We start from the raw sequence: 13,211 nt of genomic DNA on the forward strand, positions 1-13,211 counted from the left end.
CTGACCTGATGCACTTCAAATCAGCTGTCTATCCCTGCTCCCATAGACAATCCAGTTAATTGAAGCCATTTAAACCTAGCCTTTGGCAGAGATCCCTGCTGAACCCGCGTTTGGTAACTCAGGCTAACTAAAAGTGCATTGCCTTTCAGCAAAGCCTACTACATTTAAAAATAAAATAAAATGGGGAGGACAGTTTACCAAACAGTGCAATAAATCCATCTCAGTGATCCCACCTCCTTACAAAAGAACCGAGAATATTTTGTCCTTGGAATATCACTGGTATCATTACATATACAAGCCTCTTGCAGGAGAGGGGAAATGAGAGTAAGGAGTGAAAGGGGGAGAGGGAGGAGAATCTTATTGAAGCAATTTACTTGCGGGGACTGGAAGTGGACAGAAAGCAATGGCAGTTGCTACTGAGAGGAGGGTATAATTGAATTATTGCCTTTTAAGTGATTGAAGACAGTGGCCATCCAGCGTTATCTCCCAGAAGATCTTACAAGGGAAAGGGGAAGGGGGAGAGAAAGAGGCTACATTGGTTACATTATGGATCTGAATGCCCCCTTTTCCCCTGATTCTAGCAAAAGGAGAAATGCAAAAAAAAAACACCACCATTTCATGTTATTACAAAGGCCATGGAGTCGATGAGCAAGGCTTTCCAGGCTTTGGTTCAATACACTCCCTTGAAGTAAATATTCCATTGTGTTAACATTTAGTTACTTTTTCAGCTACTGGTTTCGATGGTGGGGGGTGCTCTAAGGAGGGGGTAGAAGGTGGGGTTTTGGTCCCACTCATCTGTCACGCCGGATTACCAGCAAAACTCCTTCCTATACTCCTCTCTTGTCTGCAAATTGGCATGTCAGGGGCCAGCGGGCAATACTCAAGGGACCAGACTCATCCCCAATGTCTCCTGTTCCTGACCTCTAACGTAGTGCAGTTCGCCAAGCATGTGCCTACCCAACCTCCATTCATTTCCGTCAAGCATGGGCAAGAACCCTGCGGCATTAATGGAGATCGCTGCCAGGAAGCGCTCATCAGCTCCACTTCGGTTTGTAAGGCAAGATCACCTGAGGCCACTTGAGACTTGCGTCTGTGGCTCCAGCCCCTGAGCTTGAGGTGCTGTGAACATCTGCACAGAGGTAACTGCAGAAGCAAGCCTTTTATTTTTTATATTACAGTGGTACCTTGGTTCTCGAACGGCTTAGTTGTCGAACAAATCGGCTCCCAAATGCCACAAACCCAGAAGTAAGTGTTCCAGTTTGCGAACATTTTTTGGAAGCCAAACATCTGACGCAGCTTCTGCTGGAGTGCAGGAAGGTCCTGCAGCCAATTGGAAACCACACCTTGGTTTTCAAACAGTTTCGGGAGTCGAACGGACTCCCGGAACGGGTTAAGTTTGAGAACAAATGTACCATTGTATTTGGATGACAAACCTAAGTTGAAGCCTGTAAATTGCTGGACTTCAGCTCCTTCCATCCCTGATTACTGGGCCAGGTGGGTTGGGGATGGCAGGAGTTGGAGTCAAACAACATCTGGGAAGATAGCAGGTTCCCCATAACTGTTACATACACATGAATAATTGCTCTCCAGCAACGGCCATGTATGATTTAGCACATATGTGAGAAAACCTGGGGGTCACAGCCTGAAATCACAAAAATCCATGCGTTGTTGCTTTCCAGATGTTCTTCAAATACAAAACACATAATTCCTACATGCAGCTGAAACACGCACAGCCACTAGGGAAGTACTCTGATGACCCCAAACAAATGTAAGCTAAGATATGGGGAGCAGGCAGAGACTGGATCCAGCTCTCTTCACAAATAGCTGATCAGCACCATGACTGACCCTACCTGTAAGCGGAAGCTTTGCCACCCAATTTAGTGATGCTAAGATTCCTCTCATTTATGTCTCAACAGGTTCTTAGGCTGCAAGATCACCTTGTACTGTACACCGCCACCTTGCGATGGTGTTTTTCATAAGCAGATGCAGATAATTTTATAAATTACCAGCAGGCAGATCAATATATTTCCTATTACAATTCTACCCCATAAAAATACGTCAATGGCAATTTGAGGCAGAAATTCATTCTAGGGTGTTTTTAGACTGCACAACTGCACATTTTTCAAAAATGATACATATCGAGCCAGTCAGTTTGTGAATAATTATATAATTCTACTTTAATTTTAGAAAAGCTTTGGGCATGTTTATAAGTCAGATATACATTGCCTCAGATGCTTAACGCCATTTTTCTCTGAAGATAAACTTTGACAATACCATCCATTAAAAGCAATCCTAAAGAACAGTCACAAATGCTACAGATATTTCTCTTCCATGATTGATAGAAGCCATAGCTTCCAATCAAGAGCTCTGAATAAACACACACATGAGCACATATATATGTCCCAGCACTAGATGACTTCCCCATTCACTTCAATGGATGGGACAGCTCTAAGCACACATGGAGCTCCTTGTCCTTTGACGTGAACGGAGAACCATTTGTAGGCACAAACCTGGTGCACAAAATTCATGACTTAGGACCTCTAGGTCACTCTCTAACAACACTCTTGGTTTTCTGCCCTCTCGGCACAATAATCACCACCACCCACTCAATAAAATGGGCTGCAAACAGGAAAGGTTTAATTACAGATGATTGGGCTCCTAAAAGCCTCAACAACCCTTTGCCTGTTTACATTAGGCAGGCCAGTCTTGTAATTACCGTATTTTTCGATCTATAAGACGCACCAGACCATAAGGCACACCTAGTTTTTGGAGAAGACAAGAAAAAAAAAATATTCTGAATCTCAGAAGCCAGAACAGCAAGAGGGATCACTGCGCAGTGAAAGCAGCAATCCCTCTTGCTGTTCTGGCGTCTGTGATAGCTGCGCATCCTACATTTGCTCCATAAGATGCACACACATTTCCCCTTACTTTTTAGAAGGGAAAAAGTGAGTCTTATAGAGCAAAAAATACAGTATATTATATTAGGAATGAGGAGAATTTTATTCATTTCACATCTTTAAGCAAACCAAACAGATTCACACATTCTGGACAAATACACAATTTGGAATACAGTTATCCCTTTATCTTCCTACTTTTCCTAATTTTGAGGTTCTTGGCTCAGAAAAGTACCAGCAATCTGTATTTGGGGTTCAAATGCATACGAAATGCATGCTTTGGGAGACAACGTGCACAAAAATGCACCTCAGATGAAAAAACTATGTTCAAGAATAATGCAAACGTTTGGTTTTTAATTTACAGATTGATGTGGAAATAGGACAGAGCAGATTTATTAATAAGAACACAGGAATACTGGAAACTGTCATATTCAGTCAGGCGTTGGGTCCATCTAGCTCCGTATTGGTCTACAATGACTGGCAACAGAAGATGCTCCACCAGTGAGCTATGCCCTTCTCCATGTAAAGCTGACAGGGCCTGGAAATACCTCATACATCAATTGTGACCAAAACAAATGAACCCACAAATCAGGACTGGAAAACACAGGTCAGTACAAAAAACAGTGGACTCCAACAGGCCAACAGCAAGGTCAGCTGGGCTCTCCATAAAAAAGTGAGTTAACAAAGAGCAGCAATTCCAGGAAAGGGCTCAAGCAAAAGCAACCCAACAGGTACGCCCAAAATATAAGATAGCACCGCTCTTTGAGCAGATGAGACCAGTTGTGGGTCCAATGGTGAAGAAGGCACTTTCTGCATGTGCTGTCTGTAGAGGGAAGTAAGGGGCAGATGGGGCTCGTCAACCTGGAAAGGTAGAAAGAAAACTCTGATCCTAAACTTCCGCTGCCTTGTAGTTTATCTTCAGAAGAAAAAGCTAAGCAACAAACCCTACACAAAACCGGAGTGAAGTCCCTAAGACGGTTGGGTGTCGCCTTGTACGCCTCCTTCTGGCAACTCCTGCAGGTAAACTGGTGCCAAATTTATTACCGTATGTTCCGGCATATAAGACGACTTTTTAACCCAGGAAAATCACCCCAAAGGTCCGGGGTCGTCTTATACGCTGGGTATATGTGGAGCCACCTGTGGTGAGCAGAGGCGCCCCTTCTGCCATCGCTCTTCCTCCCTCCCCACGGAAGGGGACGCAGCGTCCTGTGACGCAGCGCGTGGCCCCTCCTCTTCCGTACCAGCACAGCGCGTGTTCGTTGGCCGCTGCTCTCTCCTCACTGCAGAAAGTCCTTCCGAGCGCGGCGCTCCCCCCGCCCGCCTGCCTACTGCTGCCGTCGTTGTGGGAGCCGGATCCGGCCTCCGCCATGGCCGCGCGGGCTTCGCTCAGCTCGCGGGCGCCATGAAGAGCCTGCAGTGGTGAGGTGGTGCGCGGCTTTGCCCGGGCCTCCAAGGAGCTGGGCATCCCCACAAGTGAGGGCAGCAGAAGCCGAGGCGGCTGCTCGCAGCCTTTTCCCGGAGGGAGGGAGGGAGGGAGGGAGGGAGCCAGGCCGGGCCTCCCTCCCTCCTGGTGGCGGGTTTCGGTTTTGTTCCGCCCACCAAACGCCTCCCCTTGGGCTGCTGTGACGGCAGAGGCAGTGGAGGGGTGCACACTCTGCCCCTGGCGGTGCTTGGCGGTCGGCCAAACTCTATAATTTAACACCAAAAATTGGGGGGTCGTCTTATACGCCCAGTCGCCTAATATGCCAGAACATACGGTACTCTTCTTTCCTTTCCTTTGGACCACATCAGCGAGGCCGAGAGGTGGGTCTTGTCATCTGGGCAGCCCAGGACCTCCATGCACACTGCCTAGGCTTGCACCCCGGTGCTGCTAATGACTTCACCCCCGGAGGCGCACTCTATTGTCTCCTGAGACAGGCAGGTGCCAACAACTCCCATTCTTGTTTGTGCAACCATATGTGTTTAGTCTCTTGACTCGAACCTACTGGGAGAGGCAACTGGGCTGCCCTGGGAACAGAAGTGGTTTTAGGGTAGCGGGACTGGTTCAGCCACACTGCAGGGGGCACCACAGCAGTGCTGTGGAACAGAGCACGAGAAGCAGGGAAGCACCAAATGTTAGCATAGGCGCAGGGTACCGCTGAAATTTGAGGGCCCAAAGTTTGCCACTGCGGGGAAGGGAAGGCAGGGGCTGATCCCCAAGAGTCGCAGACTTCTCCCCGTTCCATAGACTGGCCACCCATGCAGTAAGAAGTCACCCACTCATCATTTCTCCTCTTTTGTTTTTAAGTGATTGCCGGTGAATAGAATATTAATGAGAGAGAACAAATAATAAAACCTCACGAATCAAATTTGCCTCTCCATTCAACGCCCGACAAAAAGCGGATGTGGAGTGCATGGCTTGGCAGTCACGAGCATGAAGGACTTCTTTAGTTCTAAATTTCAAAAGGTTTTCATTTCGTGCAGTTGCCTCTTTGCACATTTGGAAGAATGCCCAGATTGCAAAAAACAACAACAACCACCAGAGGTGAGTCATCGAAATGGGTTCCAAAGGAGGCATAAAAATAAATTCACCAGGCACCTCAGTGCAGAAGAAGGGAAGGGTGACTAAAAGGCAGAAGACAAAAACAAACTGTACCATCCTCTTCCTCACACACATATGCACAACAGCCATATGCAGCTGTAGTATATGTGCAGCTATCAGAATCACATGATCACAACATGGTATGATGGCTGTCCTACCTGTGATGGGAGCCTAGCTGGGAGAACAATGGCTGAGTGAACAACATCCACTCAGATGGCCTCGCCCATGTGCTTCTGTGTAGACATGCAAACTATGCTTAAGGGGGCAGTGACAGTGAACTCTCTGGCTCTGAATACAACAGAATACCGATAGGAATCCATTTGCAGAGAACTGGGCCCGCAGAAATGCTACCTAGCTCTGAGTAGGCAGTCTGGTATTGGGCTAAGGCTCAACCTGCCTGGAAACCATTCTGTATGAAGTTTGCCTTTAAGCCCAGGTGTTCCCCCAACAAGGATCTCAGCAGTGGAGGGAAAGCACTCTGTCTATGCTCAGATGCTTTCTTAGACAAAGCCCTGCCATCGAAAACAGGCTGAGCTCACAGATTCCGCGTTGAGCCCTGGCTCAAATTAAGTCCTGGCAGAGACCGTAAATTTGAAATGGGAAGTTTGAAATTGTTAGAGTCGTGTATTTATAAAAAACATATTCAATTAGGCTAGAAAAGTGCAATGTCTGTCATCATGTCATAAAAAGATGTGTTTTTTCTCTCAGATCAACCGAAAGGAAGCCCAGCCTCTATTGCGGCAGATAGAAGCAGTGTTCAATCAGTTACATGGAGCAATCCAATTACTAGATGGTTTAGTGCGGTAACTGACTCCAGCCTAATTTGATTTCTTTAGGTCTCTAAAGATCAATTGATCTGATTTGCTTCCCTCCCTAAAGGCTAGTTAGGAAAAAAAGCAGACTTAAATATCTGGAAATTAAATCCAAAGCTTTGTCCCACATTCACACTATTTAGGTCAACCCAAAGACAGGCAGTGTGCAAGGAATAAAAGTCCTCACAGATGCTTTGCCCAGCATAGGTGACCATGCTATAGCCCAAATTGTTCATACAAAAAAGTGTGTCTGCCTTAGGAAGTCCATTCAAAAAATGGATTATCTGATTACAAGAGCTAATCAAATATCCACCTTTCAAGAAGGTGTGAATGTGAACTGGCAAACCGTCCGTGCCAAGGCATGTAAATGGAACTGATAATATTGTTTGTCTCCAGAAATGGCAGTTGAGACTCTATTAACTTTACAAGTTGTTTTCAAGGTCCGTCATTCAATGAAATGAGTAGAGTTGTGTAATGAAAGGTTTTTGGTATGTATAAATTTGCACTAAGCCGACCTGCTTCCAATCCACTAGGCCTGAGGTAGCTGGTGTGGTTCTCTCCAGATGTGTTTGGACACCAACTTCCATCAACCCTGACCGTTGGTCATGCTTCCTGTGGCTGATGAGACAAGGGATCCAAGAATATCTGAAGGTCACCACATTATTGACGGAGTGGTAATCACATAGCAAGCCGGGCATGTAAGTAAGGGCACCTGCCCAAGGCGCCAGCTGGACTGGGGTGTAACCTGAACCTCAGAAATCATGTGGTATATAAATAGCCCAATCCAAACCATTTTTGTTGCACGCAGGTGTCTATGTATTCGTGGGGCTTACTTCTTAGTAAGGACTGCCGTCTTCTTGCAGAAATGCCTGATTTAGTATGATCCTTTTAAATGATTTTGATGCTGGGGGTATTCAGTGAATGGGGTTGGGATTGAGATCCTGCCCTTGGCATACAAATGACCAGCTAAAATAATCTGTGCTAAACCAGCTGCCATCCTGCTAAGGGACCAAGATGATCTGACCACACTGTTAAAATGTGGGACAGAAATAACATGTTGTCTTCATACACCCATTACAGCGGAACCTCGGTTGTCAAACGTAATTCTTTTCCAGAAGACCATTCAACTTCTGAAATGTTCAACAACCGAGGCACAATTGCCAGTTGGCAAAATCCATTGAAAAAATGGAGAACCGCGCCTGGGAAGCCATTCAACTTCCAAGGCTCGTTTGAAAACGGAAGCATTCACTTCTGGGTTTTCGGTGTTCGAAAGCCGAAACGTTCGACTTCTGAAGCGTTTGACAACTGAGGTTCCACTGTACAAATGGAGCAAAGTAGGCCATTAAAAATGGCCATGCAAATTCTCGTTCTCATGAGACAAAAGGACATTGCAATGGTCCAAGAAAGAGAAGAGAGTGCCTAATGATGACAACAGTTCCTTAATATCTGCACTGGGTTCCAGTTGTCCTTTGGTTGGAGTTAATGAGGCTTTTTTTAAATCTAGAAAAACCTATACCTTGTCCTAAACCTATACCTTGTCCCTTAGGTTCCATCAACATCTTTATGAGCAAACAAACGTTCACACAAGCAAACAAAGGAAGAAGCATGTTCATGTTCTGAAATAGTCTGATGGGGACTATCTCCATGACCTTGCAGAGGGTTTGAATGAGAAGGTGAATATTCTGGTTGTGGGCTTGGACAAAAAGACATACAGGTTGTTAAGAAAAGACATGAGAAAGACTTAAAAATGCGAGAGATAAACGGCAACCACTAAGTTATGTGTTTATTTTATACGAAGTCATGCATATGTGTGTTTATGTGGGATAGACATATGAGTTATTTGAGTGGCCAGCTCACGAGATCATTTTGCCTTTAGAGCAGCAATTGGAAAAGGTGGGGGGATCTTCAGGGGAGCAAACTTATTATTTTTGAGTATTTATATAAATTACCTGAGACCTCTTACAGTGCAACATGAACTTGCAAACGCTACAGCTTCGTGGGAGAGGACAGAACACTTTTCACGACAGCTCTTCCTCTCTCCTCAGCATTATCTTATCTTGAACAAAAAGTAAACAAAAAGTCCTCCTTACCTCTCAATATCAGTGAGTCTAGATGAGTCCCTGAATCCTTTAGCAAAAGGGTTGCTGTCAATCTTCAGCTTGGTTATCTGGAAACAGAGAAGAGCAGAGTGCATTTGCGGCCAGCTTTTGAGGAGATAGTCTTACAGCCCATGACCCCATCCAAACCATCCATACCAAGTCCCCTGCTGCGCTTCTACCCAATTTATCTCATCTCAGAGGCAGGCTGGCAAAGACGTGACTTCTTGCTTCTTCTGTAATGGCATTTGAAGACCACCATTCAGGGCTCAGGAGCTATAGCTGTTGCCACTTAATTTCCCTTAAAGCAAAATGTGAAGCATTTTTTGTAATACATATTTCTCCTCAGAAGGACATGAGAGGAACTTTGTGAAAGGTGAGGAGGCTTGCTACAAGACACGAGAACTTTCTTGAGACCTAAACTGTCCCTCAACTGTCAAAGGCAATTTTGCAGCAAAAGTAGAAGCTCCTGCTCAAGTTAAACATCCCAGGAATTCCCAAGGAAAGCTAAACATTTCAATAAGTCTAGCAAAAATTTCTCCTTAGGGATTTGTGAAAGCCCCCAAAGTGTAAAAGTCTGGTTTTCTTGCTCAAACCATTGTAAATCAGGAGTGTGGTGTTATTGGGACCCAGGACAGCTACTGAAACCAGGCCTCCTCTTCAGGACTGGACCAGTTCACGGCATCTCCGCCAAAATAACCATCCAAAATGGCCACATGTTTTTGTGTGGAGAATGTTGACAGGGTGATAAACTGAGACTTGGTTACACAGGAATGCAATAAAGTTGTCTCATTTTTAAAAAATACTATGAAGGGTAGACATATCTCAATTCCATGAGGGGAATTAACATTTTCAATCTTGAGCACCACCAGTACAGAAGCAAATATTTTTTCTCACTGTGGGATGGTATTATTCTTATTCTGGCAATGTCATTTCAAAAGGGAAGCAAAGTGACAAAGTTGATTCCTACAGAGGAGAGATGGACCATGGAGAAGACTATGGTGAGCAATCTACAACTATCTGGAGCAATCTAGATAAGACAGAATTGGCCAGAAACAAGAAAGATAAGCCATGTTTGCCTGGGGAAATGGTGTAGTTAATATCTGCTTATTTACTTATTACCTGCCTTTCACCCTGAGGTCCCAGGGTAGATCACAATGTCAAAACACAATTTACCACCACAAAAATAAGATTAATCCTAAAAATATAAACTGAGGTTGTTTTTCAAAAAAATATTTCTAAGCTCCGAATTAAAAAAAAATGGAAGCTGTTCAGGGGGACAAACAAAACAGGACTCTTTTCACAGTATTGTGCAGATGCTCCATAAAAAGGGAATCCACAAAGCATGGCTGTTGCACAGAAAATGCTCAGTACAGGAGCAACACCAGTTTAACATCAGAATGGGAAGGTGGTTTGCAGATTTGTTGGATGCTGTTGCCGTCATTTTTTAAACTCCCAGTTCCCAAATGAATCATGAGAACATCTCCAAGAAAGCTTGTAAAAATGAAAGTTGACCTACAATTCAACTCTCCCGTAGTGGCTTGACTGTTTAAACAAATGCATGACCTTTAAATCTTAAATGTGAGATAGTTTGTTGAAAGTGTAATGTATTTAGCCCTTATCTAATAACCCGCAGAAATGTAATCATCCCCCTTAAAACCAGCAGTGAAAGAAATGGCAAAAATAAGAGAGGTTCCATTTTCATTAGTCATACGTAATACGACAGCCTCTGTCTCTAGGATTTCCAGAGGGAAATTTGGCAGTATTTACGGGATGTGCTGGAGAATCAGACCACAGCTTTCTAAAACTGCTTTGTCCAGGCAAACACCTTTCCCCCCCTCCCATAGGCCTGAAGCTTAATTCAAAGTTTATAAGACAGTAGGATCTATATGAAGGGTAAACACATAGCTACCAGGCAGATAAATTCTATTTTTAATTTACGTAATTCATTTATACACCAATTACTTCCATGTGGTAAGTTTCCTTTGAAATCGGGTTTGAAAACCTAGAAGATTTGGAACTTAGCATAGTTGCGTTCAGCAGAGGTCCCTGTCATGTAAGCATACAGAGGGTTGCTGCTCACAAACAAGACGCACTGTGTTCAGTGTGGATAATGTGATAGATTGTGGCTATTTTTTAAAAGGGATGTAAAGGTAAAGGGACCCCTGACCATTAGGTCCAGTTGTGACTGACTCTGGGGTTGCGGCGCTCATCTCGCTTTATTGGCCAAGGGAGCCGGCGTACAGCTTCCGGGTCATGTGGCTAGCCTGACTAAGCCGCTTCTGGCAAACCAGAGCAGCGCATGGAAACACCGTTTACCTTCCCGCTGGAGCGCTACCTATTTATCTACTTGCACTTTGATGTGCTTTTGAACTGCTAGGTTGGCAGGAGCAGGGACCAAGCAACGGGAGCTCACCCCATCACAGGGATTCGAACCCCCGACCTTCTAATCGGCAAGTCCTAGGCTCTGTGGGTGGCACCCACAGTGCCACCCGCGTCCCAAAAGGGATGTAAACTGCCAAAAATGCAGCTATCTACTATTCTGAGCCTTTTGGAAATGCGCCACGTTCTAAGCATCTAAATAACTGAAACTACGTATACATTTGGTCAAAACAGATTCATTTTGGGGGGAACAAAGTAAGGGTGCTACTGAAATCAGGGCGGGCCGCGCATGGTGCGCCAGCTCTGAGGAGCAGGGCCACCCTGCGTGGCAAGAAAGGGTTCGTGGAGCGCAAGAAGTCTTGATTTAAAAAAAACTGCTTTGTGCATCTGCGTCTAATCTTGCCCCTTTCTTAAAAAAAATATTAAAAAAATTAGTGGTGTGTGTTTTCCTTTTGTAAATCTACCAAAGAATAAAATTAAATCGGGGTTAAGGGCTTTTTTCAGGGTGGTGGAGGGTGTGTGTGCTGTGTCCCATTGGTGTAGCGATGGCACCTGCCCTTTTTCTGACAGAAATGCTCTGTGGGGGCGGGGCCAGGGCCCCAAAAACGGCAGGTTGAGAAGGTTCAATTGCAGGGAGTGAGAAATGTCCCTATTTTCATCTGAGGAATGTTGGAGGGTATGGGGAATGTGTTCTGGTCTTGAATTTGTAGAGAGTCTGCCCCTGTGGATTGATGAGATGCACATTTTGGATGGACATCAGACTCTAGAAATTGTCTAGAAAGGGTTTAGAATTCCCCATTCCCCTACTGGGCCTTGCTGGTGCCATTTACCTGCCCAGTGTAGATCTGGAGATCTATCATGCTGTCGCGGCTGCAGGCCACACATTCAGCTTCAGCCTGATCACGCACCATGTCTCACGGCTTCATCAGCAAGCTCAGACTTGCCTGTATTAGGAAGGTGTTGGGAAACGCTGTTCTCCTTTCAGACATAAGCAGTGCGGTCTTGTGATTCTCCAGCAACACCTCTCCAAATGGCTTGGATGGGAGCCCCTCATCCGGGACCAGAGAAGAGTTTTTCTGACATGGCTTAGGGATGAGTGTCAGAAAGCTATTTTGAGATTTCACAAAGCAAAGGGCAGAGGGAGATTCTTTCGTCAAAGTCTCTGAAGGTTCCATTGTGGAACTGGCTCATGGGAAGTCGTTTGCCCTCTTTGTTCTGTGAAACTGCTCCCCAGACCAGCCTAGAAAATTATAGATTCCCATAGGAAGTCCGCAAGCAGGACATGAACAGAATAGTGCTCTCACCACACAGCAGCTTCAATACCAGAAGCAGAGTCATAGAACCATAGAATTACAGACTTGGAATATGGCCGCCATAGCTGGTGCCACCGATAGGCTTATCTGCAGTGAATTTGTCTAACCCCTTTTAAAGGCATCCAAGTTGGTAGCCATTGCTTCGTCTTGTAATAGCAAATTCCACATTCACAGTATAAAGACAGACTTCCTTTTGCCCAGGGGCGCTAACCTGAATAAAATATTGCGGGGCCCAGGTAAGCCCGGCCCGCATAATAGATCAAGCATGCACACCGTTCGAATGCATTGGCAATGTCCATCAACTTGGGGGGGGCATCCCCTCAAATATTTTATTGGGAGGGCCAAAGACCCCTTGACCCTTAGGAGTTGGCTCCTGTGCTTTTGTCTGTCTTGAATCTTCTCACATTCCATTTCATTGGATGATCCTGGATTCTAGGATTACGAGAGATGGAGAAAAGCCTCTCTCTATCCATTCCCACACACCCCCAGCTGCGTTATTTTATACATCTCTATCATTTCCCTTAACTCAGCTTTTTTCTAAATTAAAGGTAAAGGTAAAGGTACCCCTGCCCTAACGGGCCAGTCGTGTCCGACTCTAGGGTTGTGCGCTCATCTCACTCTAGAGGCCGGGGGCCAGCGCTGTCGGGAGACACTTCCGGATCACGTGGCCAGCGTGACGAAGCTGTTCTGGCGAGCCAGCACCAGCGCAGCACACGGAAACGCCATTTACCTTCCCGCTATAAAACGGTACCTATTTATCTACTTGCACTTAGGGGTGCTTTCGAACTGCTAGGTGGGCAGGAGCTGGGACCGAAAGACGGGAGCTCACCCCGCCGCGGCAAGTCCTAGGCACTGAGGTTTTACCCACAGCACCACCCGCGTCCCTTTTCTAAATTAAAAATGCCCAAATGTTACAATGCAGTGGTACCTCGGGTTACATACGCTTCAGGTTACAGACTCTGCTAACCCAGAAATAGTACCTCGGGTTAAGAACTTTGCTTCAGGATGAGAACAGAAATTGTGCTCCAGCGGCGCGGTGGCAGCAGGGGGCCCCATTAGCTAAAGTGGTGCTTCAGGTTAAGACCAGTTTCAGGTTAAGAACGGACCTCCGGAACGAATTAAGTACTTAACCC

General features: G+C 45.6%; 1 protein-coding gene across 2 annotated transcripts in view; it reads right to left on the reverse strand.

Annotated features, from left to right (window-relative positions):
- TBX20 (T-box transcription factor 20) overlaps window positions 1-13,211 on the reverse strand; it is a 43,830-nt gene that overhangs the window by 7,272 nt on the left and 23,347 nt on the right. For both annotated transcript variants that reach the window (XM_080975933.1, XM_080975934.1), the window contains exon 6: window positions 8,378-8,454. In XM_080975933.1, coding sequence (XP_080832059.1) covers window positions 8,378-8,454 — 77 coding nt within the window. The remainder of the gene's footprint in view (window positions 1-8,377; window positions 8,455-13,211) is intronic.

The sequence above is a fragment of the Podarcis pityusensis genome (assembly GCF_964106645.2).
Source record: "Podarcis pityusensis genome assembly, chromosome: 12".
Classification (NCBI taxonomy): domain Eukaryota; kingdom Metazoa; phylum Chordata; class Lepidosauria; order Squamata; family Lacertidae; genus Podarcis; species Podarcis pityusensis.